General features: G+C 41.5%; 1 protein-coding gene across 1 annotated transcript in view; it reads right to left on the bottom strand.

Moving 5' to 3' along the window:
* The window catches only part of NPAS2 (neuronal PAS domain protein 2), a 112,752-nt gene extending 96,569 nt beyond the window's left edge, over positions 1 to 16,183 (bottom strand). Inside the window, exon 1 of the mRNA XM_037057267.1 lies at positions 16,135 to 16,183. Within this exon, the coding sequence (XP_036913162.1) occupies positions 16,135 to 16,178 (44 nt within the window). The 5' untranslated portion in view covers positions 16,179 to 16,183. The remainder of the gene's footprint in view (positions 1 to 16,134) is intronic.
* Between the last annotated feature and the right edge of the window lie 2,221 nt (positions 16,184 to 18,404).

Genomic DNA, 18,404 nt, shown 5'->3' with positions numbered 1-18,404 from the left:
ATGGCCTCAGTCATTAGTTCACATCAACAAACTACCCCTGGAGGAATCAAAAGAAATAGCTTGCTTCCCAAAGGCTAAAGCTTTTTCCTTCTGCAACATCTGCTTCTGCAAAGTGCCCATGTAGGCTTCATGCTTATTGTGTTGTAAACTCTTCCCCCTTCCCTGAAACATTTTATCCGTGTTGGGACTAAGAATTAGGGGGAAAGAATAATGAACTTGCTTAGCTTGTGTATCAGAACCAGTTTTCACTCTATTGAGAACCCCAAACCAGATACTCTTGTCTGATGCTTTTTGTTCCTATGAACAAAAGGCAGCACAACTCTAAACTCACCACCAATCCTCCTTCCTTCAAAAAAAATACATGGCATTATGGAAACAGAATTTCCCAGCTGATAGGTGGTAATGCAATTTTGATTAGCACTTATAAGCTACGCATTTAATATTGGATCAAAGAAACAAGTTTACATGAAACAGTTTCTTCTTGGTGTTCAGTTCTGTTTAAAGATGGAGCAAGCTATATTTTACAATATTGCAAAGTTAGAAAAAACTTGATGTCTTTGAGAAGGGAGGACTCCTTACAGCACTTTCTGTCTCCCTGCCCTTTGGGCATGTGGCAAGTCAAAAGAAGCAGCTTTCAGGGCTGTCATGAGAAGCTGTTACTTATGGTCAGACTTCAGTAAATGATGTCTGTGCTGAGTCTTTGCCTGCCACTGACTGACTGCATGAGCCCTAAGCCTCAGTTTTCTCAACAATTAAGTGAAGCTGGTGAGAACTTACATCTAGTCTGTGTGGTGAGGATTATGGAGTTAATCCTCCCTGCTGCAGACACAGAGTATAGGTTTTTTTAAAAAAATATTTTATTTATTTATCTTTTTAGAGGGGAAGGGAAGGAGAGAAGAAAGAAACGTCAGTGTATGGTTGCTTCTCATGCATCCCCTGCAGGGAACTGACCCCTTCCGGAAACTGGCCTGCAACCCAAGCATGTGCCCTGACTGGGAATCGAACCATGATCGTCTGGTTCACAGGCCTGCGCTCAATCCACTGAGCTACACCAGCCAGGGCATAGTATAACTTTTCTCATTAACACTGTGTCCATTGCACCATGCCAGGGGCTTATACACAGCTATATTTAGTTGGCACAGTAACCCTAGGAAGAAATTGCTACTATTCTCACCCCTATCTTACAGATGAAGAAACTGAGGCTAAGAGAGATTTAGTGACTCATCCAGGGATAGAACATAAAAGTGGCAAGAATGAAAGTGAGGCCTGTTTGATCCTAAGCTGTTCACTTCCTGCTAAACCACACTACTTACTGTGTGACCACATGCACATGGAGAATTACGTCACATCCAGACCAGAAAGACATGCACAGGATTGAAATACAGAGTGGGAAAATGTGAACTTCAGTCTCTTAAACTGTTTCCTTTTTGTGTTCAAGGACCATGTTTTTGCCTCTTCCCTAAAGAAAACAGCCCATAGTTCTGAATATACAATAGGCATTCAATTAATACTGGGTTTATGTGTAAATTCACATAAGAAAGTACAACTGTGTCCTGGTTCAGAAAATTTGATCATAAATCTAAATAAACTATAAATTCTCTAAAGCTTTAAAAACTTTGCCTAACAAAGTTCTGGCTAAAAATGTTCCTGCAAAAACATTTTTTCCTGCAAAAAATGAGCATTTTCATCTGCAGTTAAATATTTCTGACTGAATTAAAATTATCCTGTGAATGAAAACAATTCCTATCAGGGGTCCAGGTGGAATCAGCTGAAGGGTCTCCTATGTTCCCACTACAAACCCTCACAAACGAGAGGCTTTGAAACTGAAATAGTCTTAGAATCATGTCTGTTTTTTTTTTTTCTTGTGATTTCTAAGGGCTGTGAAGGATACTTCATTACTGTTGTTATTCTGGTGGAGAGTTGGGTATTACCAAACATTCTAAACCTGTTTCCCCATCTGAGGAAGAGAAGGGGAGAGAGGACCAATGGCCTCACTGCCCCCATCATCTGTGAAGGAGGCTTACAGATCATCAGTGTGGATTCCCTGGACTTTAAGAAAATAGGAATGGTACTTAATGGAAAGAAATTGCATTCAATCTGCCTGATTTCCAGGTAAGCAGTGAAGGCTTACCTAGAGAGGAAGGCTGAGGCCAGGGGTTGAGGGTGAAATTAAAGATAACGTCAGACTTCCAGCTAAGATGGAGGCATAGGTAGACATGCTTTGTCTCTTTACACAAGAAGTTCACAACTAATCTCAAAACAAAATACAGCAAGAACTGCCAGAAAATAGAACTATATGGAAGTCTGGCAACCAAGAATTTAAAGAAGAAATCTTCATCCAGACCAGTAGGAGGGGTGCAGATGGGGAGCCAGAAAAAAAGAGGATGCAGTGTGGTGGTGGTAATGCAGCAGTGTGCGCAGCTGGTAGAATGGGAGTTCCCATATTCACATGTGGCAGATTAAAACTGTGAGGGATACCCAAGGAATGAGCCATCCCAGCCCCAGGCCAGATCATGTGGCCCAGGGTTCCAGCACTGGGAAAATAAAGCCTCATAACTTCTGGCTATAAAGACCAGTGTGGGTTGGGGTGGTAGCAGAAACTGCTGGTCTCTCAGAAGAGTCCATTGACAGGACCTGTACAGACTTAGATCTTACGTAAAGCCACCCACTCTGGGATTCAGCACCAGAGAAACAGCTAGAAGGGCACTAGTTTCATATGGAAGTGGGGGAAATGCCTGGAAATGGGGTAAGAGCTGACCAAGAGGCGTGGCTCCCTCACCAACCCGTCCCCTCACAGAGTACCACAAAGTGGTAAAGTGGGTTGCCCCACCCTGGTAAATACCTGACGCTACACCTCTTACAATGTAACAGTTGCACCTAGACAGAGTCAAAGAAGCTCTACTTAATACACAGAAATAAACACAAGGAGGCTGCCAAATTGAGGATACAAAGATATGGAACTAATGAAAGAACAGATCAAAACTGCAGAAAAAGAACTAAGTGAAATGGAGATAGCCTATCAGATGCAGAGTTCAAAATACTGGTGCTAAGGATGCTTAGAGATCTTACTGAGTACAGTAAATGCATAAGGGAATAAATGAAGGCTACACTAAGGGAAATAAATAAAAATCTACAGGGAACCAACAGTGAAGAGAAAAAAGTGAGAGTTCAGAGCAATGGTTTAGAACATAATGAAGAAATAACAATTAACCAGAACAGAATGAAGAAACAAAAATTCAAGAAAATGAGGAGAGAATAAGAAGACTCTGGGGCACCTCCAAGCATGCCAACATCCAAATCATGGGGATGCCAGAAGGAGAAGAGGAATAGCATGAAATCCAAAACTTATTTGAAAAAATAATGAAAGAAATCTCCCCCAATTTGGCAAAGGAAATAGACATACAAGTTGAGAAATCACAAAGAGAATGATGGAACAAGAGAGTCCCAAACAAGTTGGACCCCGAAAGAGCCAAACCAAGATACATCACAGTTAAAATTCCAAAGGTTAAAGATAAAGAGAATCTAAAAAGTAGCAAGAGAAAAGAAGAGAGTTACATATAAAGGGATTCCCATAAGACTATCAGCTGATTTCTCAACAGAAACTTTCAGGAAATAAGGCACTGTCAAAAAGTATTCAAAGTGCTGAACAGCAAGGACCTACAACCAAGATTACTCTATCCAGCAAAGCTATCCTTAGGATGGAAGGGCAGATAAAGTGTGTCACCGACAAGGTAAAGCTAAAGGAGTTAATCATCACAAAGCCCTTTGTTAGGAACTGCTCTACCTGGTTTCAGAAGCTGTAACCCTCCCATGGCTAAGGCTGGGTAAAAGACCTTGGGACCATAAACCACTAAGGAGAAAAAACTTATCTTCTCAGCTGGGGTGCCACCTCTGCCCCCTTTATTTCACCCTGCTTGGCCTTGGGTGGATGACTGGTTAGCCAAGAATGAGTAAGATTCCTCAAGGGAGGGATGACCTAAGATAGAGGCACGGTCATGATGGGTCCCTTGGAAGGACTTTGGGGGCTATAAAAAAGGGGGTGATGGACTCTCACCCCTCAGCTTTGACATAGCCTGAGTCCTCATTATGTCTGTAAGAAGTCTAATCTCTTGGCTACCTTACTCCCCCTGCCTGACTTAAGCCTGAAACAATGTCAGAGGGTGATACATCCCTGGGCAGGAACAGGCTATTCCCTAGGGTGATCAGGCCTAAGAAAGGATGCATAAAATCCTGTGAAAACTGCTTTGCTAAGAATGCCCTCAATTTTCTGATAAAGGTCCAAGCATAAAATGAGTTTGTTTCCCAAACTTTATGGCCCTTTATCTATCTGACCCTGACTCAGAATAAGCCTTCATAGTTCTTTGAATATTATCTATTGTTTGATCATTACTGCCTGACAATGACTGATGAACTTATGTGTATTCCTATGCAAATTGAACCCAATAAAAACCCATTGAGGCTCAAGGTCTTTCTCCTTTGAGAGACTGGCCACCTTTCTTCCCCAATCAGATCATTTCTTGGTAGACTTATTCTTATCCATGATGGCCAGGGATGCTCTGCTGGACAAAGTTCCCCAACAACCTTTATTATATGAAATTTAAAGGGATATTTAAGAAAAAGAAGATCAAAACTATGAACAGTAAAATGACAACAAACTCAAAACTCAACAACTGAATCTAAAACAAAAACAAAAACAAAATAAGCAAACACCTAAACTAGGAACAGAACCATAGAAATAGAGGTCACATGGAAGGTTATCATTGGGGAGGGGGAAGGGGGAGAATGGAGGAAAAAGGTACAAGGATTAAGAAGCATAATTGGTAGGTTCATAATAGACAAAGGGATATTAAGAATAGTGCAGGAAATGGAGTAGCCAAAGAACTTATAGGCACGACCCATGGACATGAACTAAGGTGGGGGGCATTGCTGGAGAAAAGGGGCATACCTGGCTTAGTGGGGCAAAAAGGAAAAAATTGGAACAAGTGTAGTAGCATAATCAATAAAATATACTTAAAAAATAAAGATGATGTCAAAAATAAAACCCCTGTGGAATCCAAAGTCACCTCAGGCCAAAACATTCAGTCTGGGCCTGTCAGATAGACTGAACAAATTCTGAAGTGAAGAGATTTGCTTGTGGTCTGGAGATGAAGAATAGAGTCTAAGGTTTAGGAAGCCTGTGTGTAACTTCCCCTTGTGCCATTTAGAGTTTTAGGATGTTTGATGATTTACTCAAGCTTGTTGAGGCTTAGTTTCCTCATCTATAAAATGAGAATAGCAATGATACACACTTTAAAGAAATGTTGAAGAGATTATGACATCATGAAAATAAAAGTACTTAGCCCATTACTATATGCCCTAATCAGTTAGGCACCCAGGGAGCACTCACTGAGTGCACACCACCAGTGCTGATCTTACCATTATTGCCAATGAGAATACCTTGTAAGTGTGTTCTTGTAAAATATCCTTCATTTTCACACATATGTAGCAATTAATACTTTCAAAAGAGAGCTTCTTTTTTTTTTGTGGTTGATTCCCAAAATAATACAAGAGGAAGGCAGGACAGAAATGATTACCCTGGTGCTTCAATTAAGAAAGTAGAGGCTTGCAGAGAAGAAGCTGTTTGCTAGAATTTATCAGCTAGGACAGGGCTGGTATGGAGTATGGCTCAGGTCCCTACCTCTAGCTCTATGGATACAGCTCGCTGGAAAGAACTAAGAGGTGAAGGACCCCAGGGGAAAGAATTGGGTGTTGCCTGCCCATGGGAGAACTCAGGAGGGTTCTTTTCTTGCCTGGTCTGGTCTAGTCTGTTCATTTGTGTATTTCTTGGAACCATGTAAATTTTGCAACCCTCCTAGGTTGTGGTCTGAGGTCTCAAAAGCACTGTGCAGGAATCATGCTCCCCAAGGCCAAGTCAAAGGCTTGTTACTTCATAGCCAGCTGGGAACATTCATTTAATTAGTTATTTGTTTAAATTTTTATTACAGAAAAATTTCAAGAGAGGTAGGAGTATGATGACCTATTAGTGCTGACCTCCCAGCTTCTACAACACATTTCATCTACACCTCTGGCCATTTTCCCTGCTCCATGATTTTGTTTAAAGAAAATACTTGGGGATTGTGGGAAGATGGTGGCAGAGTAGGACAAAAAATTTCGCTTCCCTCCACACGCTGGAGAAAAACCGGGCTGATCTGTGGAGGAGCGCAGTGGATAGCCAACAGGGACCCAGCATATAGGAAGGTAGGACTCCAGAAAGTGTAGCGGACACTGAATGACCAGAGGTTGAGGAGAGGAGATGACCACAGATCAACAAAGTATGAGGGAACAGCACTGAGGCTGCAGGCTCTCTGTTGGGCCGCACTGGGGCCCTGGGCGGGCCACCTTGGTCTCTGAGAGCCGAGGGCGGGCAACAACAACCCTGGGAGAGAATTAGTCACCAGCACCCTCTCTATTTGGCAGGGTGCAGATTGGAAAACACCAGGAGAGATCAGTTTGCCTGTAGTGGCAGAGATAGGAGTGGGCATTGGGAAGCAAACCAGAGAGCTCTGATAACCGATGGAGTCAGGCTGCGGTTGCCGGCTTGGGAGAACTGAGAGTTTCCCATGCATTCTCTGTAGCTTGGGGTCAGAGTCAGGTGTGCCACAGACCCTGGGAGCCTCGGGCTACTAGCAAGGCCCCTGGAAGAGAGCCAGTCACCAGCTCCCTCCCTACCCAGCCAGTGCAGAATGAGAAGCACTGGGAGTCAGGCCGTGGTTGCTGGCTTGGGAGAATTGTGAGTTGTCCTGTGTGTTCTGCCACAGCACTGGGAAAGGTCTGCGCCCAAGCCTGAGAGACCAGGAAAGCCTGGCTAGGAGCACGAGCCCTCATGCCAGACCAGGGTTGGGAAGCCTGAGGAAAAATCTGCTCTCACTGCGGCCCTGGAGAGCGGAACCAGTCACCTGCGAGACCAGTTGGGTTCACCGAGAAAGGCCACACTAACAGCCCGTCAGGCTGCTGCAGCTAGTGAGGCAAGAAGAAAAGGTTTGACAGGCTGGAAACCAAAAAAAGGAGTAGGTGGAAACAGAGAATACCAAGATACCTGCAGGACACTGCACCACTGAATTTCACAGGTATCCTACCACAGAAGTTCACACCATAAACCCAGGAAACCAGAACACATCAATATAAGAAGCCAAGGCCAACAAGAAGAGCAACACAAACAATGGGAAGACAAAGAAACAATCCCCAAATGAAAGAAAAGGAGGAAGTCTCAGAAAGAATGTTAGATGAAATAGAAGCAAGTCAACTATCAGATATTGAATTCAAAGCACTGGTTATCAGGAAATTCAAAGAGCTTACAACGAGCTACCAGAAACTACAGGGAAGCTACAATGAACTCTCCGCAAACTATACCATCATGAAAAAGAAAATAGAAACCATCAGTAAAGGACAAGAGGAAATGAAAAATACAATTTCTGAACTAAAGAACACAGTAGAAGGTATGATGAGTAGGATCAATGAGTGGAAGACTGCATAAGCAAGCTCGAGGACAGGGTAGAAAGAATCTCCCAGATGGACCACGTAATGGAAAAGAGATGCAGAAAAAAAGAGGAGAGTTTAAGAGAAATGCAAGACAATATGAAACGTAATAATATCCGAATAATAGGAATACCAGTAGGAGAAGAAGAAAAACAAGAGATGGAAAACCTACTTGAAAGAGTAATAACGGAAAATTTTCCTAAGTTGAGGAGAGATAAAGTCACACGAATCCAGGAATCACAGAGAGTCCCAATAAGGTGGAACCCAAAGAGGCCTACTGCAAGACACATCATCATTAAAATGGCAAACCTCCAAGACAAAGAGAAAATCCTAAAGGCAGCAAGGGAGAAAAAGGAAGTAACATACAAGGGGGTCCCAATAAGGTTAGCTACTGACTTCTCAATGGAAACATTCCAAGCAAGAAGAGAATGGCAAGAAATATTCCAAGTAATGAGAACCAGAGGCCTACAACCAAGGCTACTTTACCCAGCAAGGCTCTCAATCAAGATAGAAGGCCAAATAAAGAGCTTCCAAGAGAAAACAAGTCTAAAAGAATATGCCTCCACCAAACCAGCTCTACAAGAATTACTAAAAGGGCTACTTTAAGGAAAGGAAGGAAAAGAGAGACAGAGAGGAACACAGGAACATAAATGGCAATGAATAAGTACCTTTCAATAATAACCTTAAATGTAAATGGATTAAATGCTCCAATCAAAAGACATAGAATAGCTGAATGGATAAGAAAGCATGACCCACACATATGCTGCCCACAAGAGACCCACCTCAGGTCAAAAGACAATCACAGAATAAAAGTGAAAGGATGGAAACAAATTTTCCAAGCAAATGGACAATAAAAAAAAAGTCGGCGTAGCAATTCTCATATCAGACAAAATAGACTTCAAAAGAAGGGCCATAAAGAGAGACCCAGAAGGTCACTTAATATTACTCAAGGGAAGAATCTACCGAGAAGACATTAACATCGTAAATATATATGCACCCATCATAGGAGCACCCAAATGTATAAAGAAAATCCCGGAGGACCTAAAGAAAGATATTGACAGCAACACAATTATAGTAGGGGATTTTAACACCCCACTGTCAAAAATGGACACATATTCCAAACAAAATATCAACAAAGATATTGCAGCATTAAATGACAGCCTAGATGAAATGGGCCTAATTGATATATATAGAGAGAGCCCTCCATCCCAAAGAAGCTAAATACACATTCTTTTCAAATGCACATGGAACATTTTCAAAGATAGACCACATGATAGGACACAAAACAAGAGTCAACAAATTTAGGAAAATAGAAATCATACCAAGCATTTTCTCTGATCACAAGGGATTGAAATTGGAAACTAACCCAACAGGAAAAAACCAAAAACATCCAAAATCATGGAGACTGAATGGTATGCTATTAAACAATGAATGGGTCAAGATAGAAATCAGGGAAGAAATAAAATAGTTTGTGGAAACAAATGAAAATGAACTCACAGCAATCCAAAACTTATGGGACACAATGAAGGCAGTCCTGAGAGGGAAGTTCATAGTGATTCAGGCTTACCTAAAGAAGATAGAAACATTTCAAACAAACAACCTAACCCGACGCCTGCAAGAACTTGAGGAACAACAACAAAGACAACCCAGAGCAAGTAGAAGGAAGGAAATAAGCAAGATCAGAGCAGAACTAAACAAAATAGAGACTAAAAGCAAAATTCTAAGTATCAATGAATTCAGGAGTTGGTTTTTTGAAAAGATAAACAAAATAGACAAACCTTTAAGTAGGCTCATTGAGAAAAGAAGAGAGAGGACCCAAATAAACAGAATAAGAAATGAAAGAGGTGAGATTACAACTGATACCACAGAAATAGAAGTGATTGTAAGAAATTACTATGTAAAACTGTATGCCAAGACATTTGAAAACCTAGGTGAAATGGACACATTTCTAGAAAAATATAGTCTTCCAAAACTCAATGAAAAAGAAGCTGAAAACCTGAACAGGCCAATAAGAGCAGATGAAATTGAAGAAGTAACCAAAAAACTCCCACCACACAAAAGCCCCATCCAGATGGTTTCACAGGAGAATTCTACAAAGCGTTTAAGGAAGAGCTAACCCCTATTCTTCACAGACTATTCCAAAAAATCCAAAAGAAGGGAAAACTTCCCAACTCTTTTTATGAAGCCAGCATCATCCTAATTCCAAAGCCAGATAGAGACACAACAAAGAAAGAAAACTTCAGGCCAATATCGCTGATGAACATAGACGCTAAAATCCTCAATAAAATACTGGCAAATCGCATCCAACAATACATCAAAAAGATCATACACCACGACCAAGTGGGATTCATCCCAGGGATGCAAGGATGGGTCAATATTCGTAAATCAGTAAATGTAATACATCACATAAACAAAAGCAAAGAAAAAAACCACATGATCATATCAATAGATGTGGAAAAAGCTTTTGATAAGGTACAACACCCATTTATGATAAAGGTACTCAGAAAAATGGGAATTGAGGGCACATTCCTCAATATAATAAAGGCCATATATGAAAGACCTACAGCCAACATCATACTCAATGGGCAAAAACTAAAATGTTTTCCACTAAGGTCAGGAACAAGACAAGGTTGTCCACTTTCACCACTTCTATTCAATATAGTATTAGTTTTAGCCACAGCGATCAGGCAAGAAAAGGAAATAAAAGGCATTCAAATTGGAAAGGAGGAAACAAAACTATCATTGTTTGCAGATGACATGATAGTGTACATGGAAAATCCTATAGCCTCTACCCAAAAACTGCTGGAACTAATGAATGAATTTGGCAAAACAGTGGGATACAAAGTCAATATCCAGAAATCAAAGGAATTTTTGTATACCAACAATGAAACAGTAGAAGCAGAAATCAAGAGAAAAAATTCCATTCGATATAGCAAAAACAAAAATAAAATATCTGGGAATAAACCTAACCAAGGAGGTAAAAGACCTATATACAGAAAACTACACAACATTGAAGGAAGAAATCAAGGAAGACACAAACAAATGGAAACATATACCATGTTCATGGTTTGGAAGAATTAATATCATCAAAATGTCCATACTACGCAAAGCAATTTACACATTCAGTGCAATATCTGTTAAAGTACCAATGGCATATTTCACAGACATAGAACAAACACTTCAAAAATTTATATGGAACCACAAATGACCCCAAATAGCAGCCACAATTTTGACAAAGTAGGAGAGATCACAATACCTGATATCAAACTGTATTACAAGGCCACTGTAATCAAAACAGCCTGGTACTGGCATAAAAACAGGCACATAGACCAATGGAATAGAACAGAGAGCCCAGAAATACCCCCAACTCTCTACAGTCAAGTAATATTTGTCAAAGGGGGCAGTAACATAAAATGGGGTAAAGATAGCCTTTTCAAGAAATGGTGGTGGCAGAACTGGACAGCTACATGCAAAAAAATGAAACTTTAGCACCAACTTACACCATACACCAAAATAAATTCAAGGTGGATAAAAGACTTAAATATAAGCAGTGAAACCATTAAAGGCCCAAAGGAGAACATTGGCAGGAAAATCTCAGATATTCCATACGACAATATTTTTACTGATACATCCCCTAGAGCAAGGGACATAAATTAAAGAATAAACACATGGGATCTCATCAAAATTAAAAGCTTCTTCATGGCTAAGGTAAACAGTATCAAGATAAAAAGAGAAGATGCCCTGGCTGGTGTGGCTCAGTGGATTGAGCATGGGCCTGTGAAGCAAACAGTTGCCAGTTCGATTCCCAGTCAGGGCACATGCCTGGGTTGCAGGCCAGGTGCCTAGTAAGGGGCACATGAGAAGCAACCACACATTGATGTTCCCCTCCCTCTCTTTCTCCTTCCCTTCTCCTCTCACTGAAATAAATAAATAAATAAATAAAACTAAAAAAAAAAGATAAAAAGAGAAGCAACAATTTGGGAAACATATTTGCCAATGATACCTCAGACAAAGGTTTAATCTCCAAAATATACAAAGAACTCATATGCCTCCACTCAAAGAAGATGAGCAACCCAATTAACAAATGGGCAAAGGACTTGAACAGACACTTCTCCAAGGAGAAGGATCCAGAGACACATGAGAAGATGCTTGATATTGCTAGCTATCAGAGAGATGGAAATTAAAACCACAATGAGATACCACTTTACACCAGTAAGAATGGCTATCATAAACAAAGAAACAAAGAACAAGTGCTGGAGAGGTTGTGGGGAAAAAGAGACCCTAGTTCATTGTTGGTGCGATTGCAGACTGGTACAAGCACTATGGAAAACAGTATGGAATTTTTAAGAAAACTAAAAATGAATGTGCCATTTGACCCAGCAACTCCACTAGAAGTATATTCTAAGAACCCTGAAACACCAATCCAAAAGAACCTATGCACCCCTATGTTCATAGCAGCACAATTTATGATAGCCAAGAGTTGGAAGCAACCTAGATGTCCATTGGTAAATGACTGGATCAAAAAGCTATGGTACATTTACACAATGGAATTCTATGCTGCAGAAAGGAAGAAGGAGCTCCTACCCTTTGCAACATCATGGATGGAACTGGAAAGCATTATGCTGAGTGACATAAACCAGGTGGTGAAAGACAAATACCATATGATATCACCATTAACAGGAATCTAAACAACAAAACAAACAAGCAAGCAAAATATGACCAAATACACTGAAATACAGAACGTGCTGACAGGGTCCAGAGGGGAGAGGGGAGAGAATCTTAGGGGAAAAGGGGAAGCACTCACATGAACAAGTATAAAGAACACACGGACAATATCTAAGGTGGGGGGGTGGAAATGGGAGTGAGGTGGGGAGCACTTGGAGGGTCAGGGCTGGGAATATAAGACAGAAAACTGTACTGGAACAAGAATTAAATAAAAATAAAAATTGAAAAAGAAAATACTTGGGAAATTAATCACCAATACCGACGCCCCAGACTCAAGTCTAGGAAGTCTGAAATGGCTGGGATGTTTGTTCTCATCCACACATCCCAGGTGATATGGAAGACAGACACCCCTGGAGCCAAAGGTCTGGATGACTCCTGAGGGCACCCACATCTGCAAGTGTAGGATTCTGTAAGTGACACCCAGGCTGTGAGTTATGTGAAGGGAAGGAGCAAACCCTTAATGTATGCAAGTACACAAGAGTCTGCCACAGGTTGTAAGGCCCTCCACACATACAGTGGCAGGAGCAGAAAGGAATGAGATTGAAGGAACAAGGGTAGTCCTCTGGGTCTGCCACAACACTCTATTCTGAGTCTGTCACCCTGCAGCTAAATGATTTGCATCACCTACCAATTGCCTCCATTCACCTGTGCCCTCTTCATGGGCAGGAGGCCTCTGACTCATCTTTATTCCTAAGGGCCTAGCACAGTAATTGCCAACTAAGTTGAATCATATGAAATTGGTGACATTAAACTGGATGTTGCCTGGAAACTTCACATTCAAAATATCCACTTTGTGACTCCACCTCATATACAGTACGTACTCAATAAATGTCCTGTGAAGTGCTTCTGGCCAAGGTGGAGGTGTAGCTGGAAACACTTTGCCTCCTCAAACAACCAAATTTAAAGACAACAAAGATTTAGAAACAAAAACACAACCAAACAGATAGAAAAGTAAACTGTACCGAAGTCCGACAACAACAAACCATTCATCCAGACCAGTAAGAGGCTCGGAGTCAGTGGCAGAGAGAAGTCCCCAAAGGAGGAGTCGGTGATTGGTGACGTGGGTGGGTGCAGATGGAAACCCAGTAAGGCTCGAAAGGTGGCTGGTTGGCTGACTGCGGACACACATTTGTGTGCAGAGAAACCAGGCAGGTTTAAAAACGGTCAGTGTGTTACAGAAAACAACTCAGCTGCTTTTGGGTGTACAGAGTGGAACTTTATTTTATGCAGGTGGACCCAGAAGAGTCAGTCTCCAAATTCTGGGCCCTGAGCAGTGGGGGAGCAGTTATTTTTACAGAGCAAGGGAGGGCCCGTCCTTCAGAACATTACTTTTGGCACGAAAGCAGGAGGCAGCTTACAGAAGCAGAAAGAGCAGAGTGTTATCTCTGGCATACAGACGATAAGCAGTCCAGAGAAGCCAAAAGAAAAACAAGCCTGAGTTGTGTGTTAAAATAGCTATCAATTTCCCCCAACAAGTGAGACAGACCCCACAACCCAGGGCCCCAGCGACAGGAAACAAAGCCTAAAAGCATCAATTGGAAAAACTTTCGGGGGCTGAGTTGCCAGAAGAGGCTCCTAGCCCCACAGGAGATTTTGCTGGGGAGACCCACAGGGTCCTAGAACATACACAAGCCCACCCACCTGGGAACAAGCACCAGAAGGGTCCAATTTGCTTGTGGGACTGAAATCCGAGAGAGAGCAGAACAAACACCATAGCTCCCTCTCTGACCCCACCCCCAGTCACAACCTAGCGACTGGGCTGACCTGCCCCAGTGAACACCTAAGCTTTCACCCCTCATATGTAATAGGCGTGAAGAGATCAAAACATGGTTCAAGCAGAAGAACAGCTCAGGGCCCCAGAACCAATACTTCTAAACAACCAAGAGATAGCTAACCTATCAGATGCACAGTTCAAAATACTGGTGATCAGGATGGTCACTGAATTGGTTGATTTTAGTCACAAATTAGATGAAAAATGAAGGCTACACTAAGTGAAATGAAGCAAATTGCACAGGGAACAAATAGTGATGGAAACAAATCTGGGACTAAAATCAATGGAGCGGACCAGAAGGAAGAAAGAAATGACCAAACAGAAAATAATGAAAAAGCAAGAATTCAAAAAAATGAGGAGAGGCTTAGGAACCTCCAGGGCATCTTTAAACATTCCAACATCCCAATTATTGGTGTACCAGAAGGGGAAGAGGAAGAGCAACAAGTGGAAAACTTATTTGAACAAATAATAAGGGAGAACTTCCCCAGTCTGGCAAAGGAAATAGATTTCCAGGAAGTCCAGGAAGCTCAGAGAGTCCCAAAGAAGTTGGACCCAAGGAGGAACACACCAAGGCACATCATAATTACATTAGCCAAGATTAAAATGATGGAGAGAATTCCAGAAGAGGGGACAGTCACCTACAAAGGAGTTCCCATCAGACTGTCAGCTGATTTCTCAAAAGAGACCTTACAGGCAAGAAGGGGCTGGAAAGAAGTATTCTAAGTCATTACATACAAGGACCTACATCCAATATTACTCTATCTAGCAGAGCTTTCATTTAGAATGGAAGGGCAGATAAAGCACTTCTCAGATAAGGTCAAATTCAAGGAGTCCATCATCACCAAGCCCTTACTATATGAAATGTTAAAGGGACTTATCTAAGAAAAAGAAGATGAAAAATATGAACAGTGGAAGGACAGCAAACTCAGTTATTAACAACCACACCTAAAACAAAACCAAACTAAGTGGACACTTAAAACAGGAGCGATGCCCCAGAAATGGAGATCACATGGAAGGTTGGCAATAGGGAAGTGGGAGCAGGAGAGGTGGGGAGAAGATACAGAGAATAAGTAGTATAGAGATGGGGAGAAAATAAGGGGAGGGTAAGAGTAGTATTGGAAATGTAGAAGCTAAAGGACTTATTATACATGGACATGAACTAAAGGGGGGGGAGATGGAGGGAGGGGATGTGCAGGGTGGAGGGGAATGAAGAGGGGGCAACTGTAATGGCATAATCAATAAAATATATTTTAAAAATGTCTAGTGAGGTGATTAAGCATGGTCAGGATTAGAAGAGCTCTGATATACCAGCTACCAAGCTAGTATTTCCAGTTAACCCAACAACAGCACAAGGTTGCTATATCCCCATTTACAGATGAGGAAAGTGACATAGTGCATCTGAACATGTTTTTTAAAAATATTTTATTTATTTGTCTTTAGAGGGGAGGGGAAGGAGAGAGGAAGAGAAACATCAATGTATGGTTGCTTCTCATGCATCCCCTGCTGGGAACTGGCCCCTGCCGGGAACTGGCCTGCAACCCAGGCATGTGCCCTGACTGGGAATAGAACTGCGATTGTCTGGTTTGCAGGCCCATGCTCAATCCACTGAGCTACACCAGCCAGGGCATATCTGAACATGTTTAACACAGAGATGGTGTTTACTGCATGTTCAGTGTGTGGGAATGATTATTATTGTTATTGCTCAAAGCTAGACTGTTTCCTTACACCAGGGTCATGATTTGAACCCAGGCTTGCCTGGCTCCAATCTCACTACTATGCTAGGCAGTGTCTGTCTTGGAAAAGCAGTAACCAGAGGCCTTGAAAGTAGACCCAAGTCAACAAGACCATATTATATATAATGTATTCATAGAAGAACACATTAAAAATAACTTGGCAAGTCCCAGACAAGGAGTAATTTCAGGGTAAGGAGCAAAAATGAGGTAGCTTGTCTTAATTTTTTAACAGAGCACTGCAGTATTTCAAGGAGAATGGGTGCCAAGGAGAAAAGCCAGTCCCTGCGGCTCTTCTTGCTGGTACTTACATCTATACCGAGTGCAGACAAGCCAGGTTCAGAGTGGCCAGCCATACAGACACTGCTGAGGCATTACGATAGTTCCTCTTACCTCTTTGCCCTGTCTTTCTCATCTTCATCCATTAGATTTTCCATGCGTTTTTTTTCTGCAAAAGAGAACAAATGATTACTATCTGCTTCTAGCTCTTTCTTGCAGGTCTTTCTGGTTGATCTCATTTTAGTTTTGCCTAAGCCATGTGCCTTAGTCCAGAGGTTCTCAAACCTTTTGGTCCAAGCAACCCTTTGCATACTCACAAATTTTTGAGGAATTGAAAGAGCTTTTGTTTACATGGATAAAAGCTGAGAGATCTTAAGTATACAGCAATTATTCCATTAGCTACTAGGGTGATGAATTCATCAGATGTCAGGCAGGTAATGTGTTAATATTAGGAAAACTGTTTTGACATTGCAGGCCTCCCAGGGTACCCCAGACCACACTTTGAGAGCTGCTATCTTGACCCATCTGAATGAAGTACCTGTTATCTCAGCCTTAAATCTGAAGATTTCCCATGACATTCTAAAGGTGAGCACTGATTTATCTCTTCTTTCAAATACACAAACTTCTCTTACAGTGCAGCCTGGGGGAATGGGAGCCCCAGAAGAGTATAGTCCACAGTTGTTCTTTTAGGGCACTCACAGTTCTCTAGATAGTTAAGGCACATAAGTATGAAAATTAAGCAACAATCAAGGAATATTCTTGCAGCCCAAAATCATCAGAGGCTACCCTACCACTTGCAACTTTACTCTCACAGGGCATGGTGCTCAACTGATCTGTGTGGAGAAAAGGCACCTAAGCCAAGTTACCCAGTAGCACATGCAGCAGAAGCTCCATCTACGTATTGTTTTGACACACTTACTGTAGCCCATGTCTTTACTATATTTTTTGTTTTGGCTTTTTACATAAAAATTGTGGTGAAGTACACATAACATAAAATTGATCATTTTTTAAATCTACAGTTCACTGGCATTAAGTACATTCATACTGTTGTACAAACATCACCACCACCCATCTCCAGAACTCTCCATCTTAGAAAAATGAAACTCTGCCCATTAGAGGCTAGCTCTCCATTTCCCCACCACCAGCCCCTGGCAACCACCATTATACTTTCTGTCTATGAATTTGACTGCTCTAGGGACCTCATTAAGTGGAACCACACAGTAATTGTCCTGTGACAGGCTTATTTTCATTTAGCATAAAGTCCTTAAGGTTCATCATGTTATAACATGTCAGAGGTTCTTTCATTTTAAAGCCTGAATAATGTATATCACCTTTTGTTTACCCAGTTGTACATCGATGGACACTGAGTTGCTTCCACCTTTGACTACTGTGAGTTGTTCTGCTATGAACGTGGGTGTACCTCCCCCTCACATTTTTGAGTCACTCTTTTACCTCATAATGTGGAGAAGCTGGAAAGGCCCAATGGTACACAAGGAAGAGGGTTAGAGGGAAGAAAGTCAGTCCTAGGAAGCCAGGGTAAAGAAATAATACAGAAGTTTAAGGGGTGACAACTCTTCTCAATTGTATAAAGAGTTTCCAATGAGAAGGATTTTGAACAGGTGTGTGTGTGTGTGCGTGTGTGTGTGTGTGTTTACTACAGTACCAAGGAAGAGAAAGTGAGCTTAAATGAAGATAGAGAAGATGCTGTTTGGAGCCAAAAAATAACCATTGATGTGATTTACCCCCCAGACTGAACAGTGGAGGGAAGTTGTAGTCTTTACTCTGCATAAGCATATACTCTAGAGGCTAAAGGAACTTTGTAAGAAGGGGGGGCAAGGGAATAAATACCTCATGTCACTCTCAGGCCTCCTTAATTTTATGCTTCTATCCCCTACTAGCCATACTACTCAGAAGGCAGAGGCAGGAAGGCTCCTGGGGCAGGGAGGAGGGTGGAGAGAAGGGTTGGAGAGGTGTGGAGAGGAACAGGGAGGAAACCCAGCACCCCCAGTAAGGTTCATTTCTTAGGTGCACTTCCAGTTCTTGGTTTCATTGAATTTTTCTGTAATAAAAACTATTCGGCATTTTTTTAAGCCTCACTACATCTCCCCAAATTAGATGTAGGCATTTGCATCTAGCAACTAAACACTCAAGAAATAATAACTGACAATAATTATAAGAGGTAGAGAAAAAGAGCCTGGCAAAGAAAGGATCCTGGAACTATTTGAGCAACAAAATAAGTAATGATAGATTATATAAGCAATAATAGATTTTGGAATAAACTAAACATTCACAATCCCATACTGATACAAATAAATAATTAAACAAATAAATAATATGGGGGCAGGTGTCCCTTACAGAAGACAAAAATCTACTTAATAAATGGA

This window comes from Sturnira hondurensis, unplaced genomic scaffold (assembly GCF_014824575.4).
Source record: "Sturnira hondurensis isolate 20B ecotype Veracruz unplaced genomic scaffold, ASM1482457v3 Scaffold0009664, whole genome shotgun sequence".
Classification (NCBI taxonomy): domain Eukaryota; kingdom Metazoa; phylum Chordata; class Mammalia; order Chiroptera; family Phyllostomidae; genus Sturnira; species Sturnira hondurensis.
This window is presented reverse-complemented; position numbering and strand designations above follow the sequence as displayed.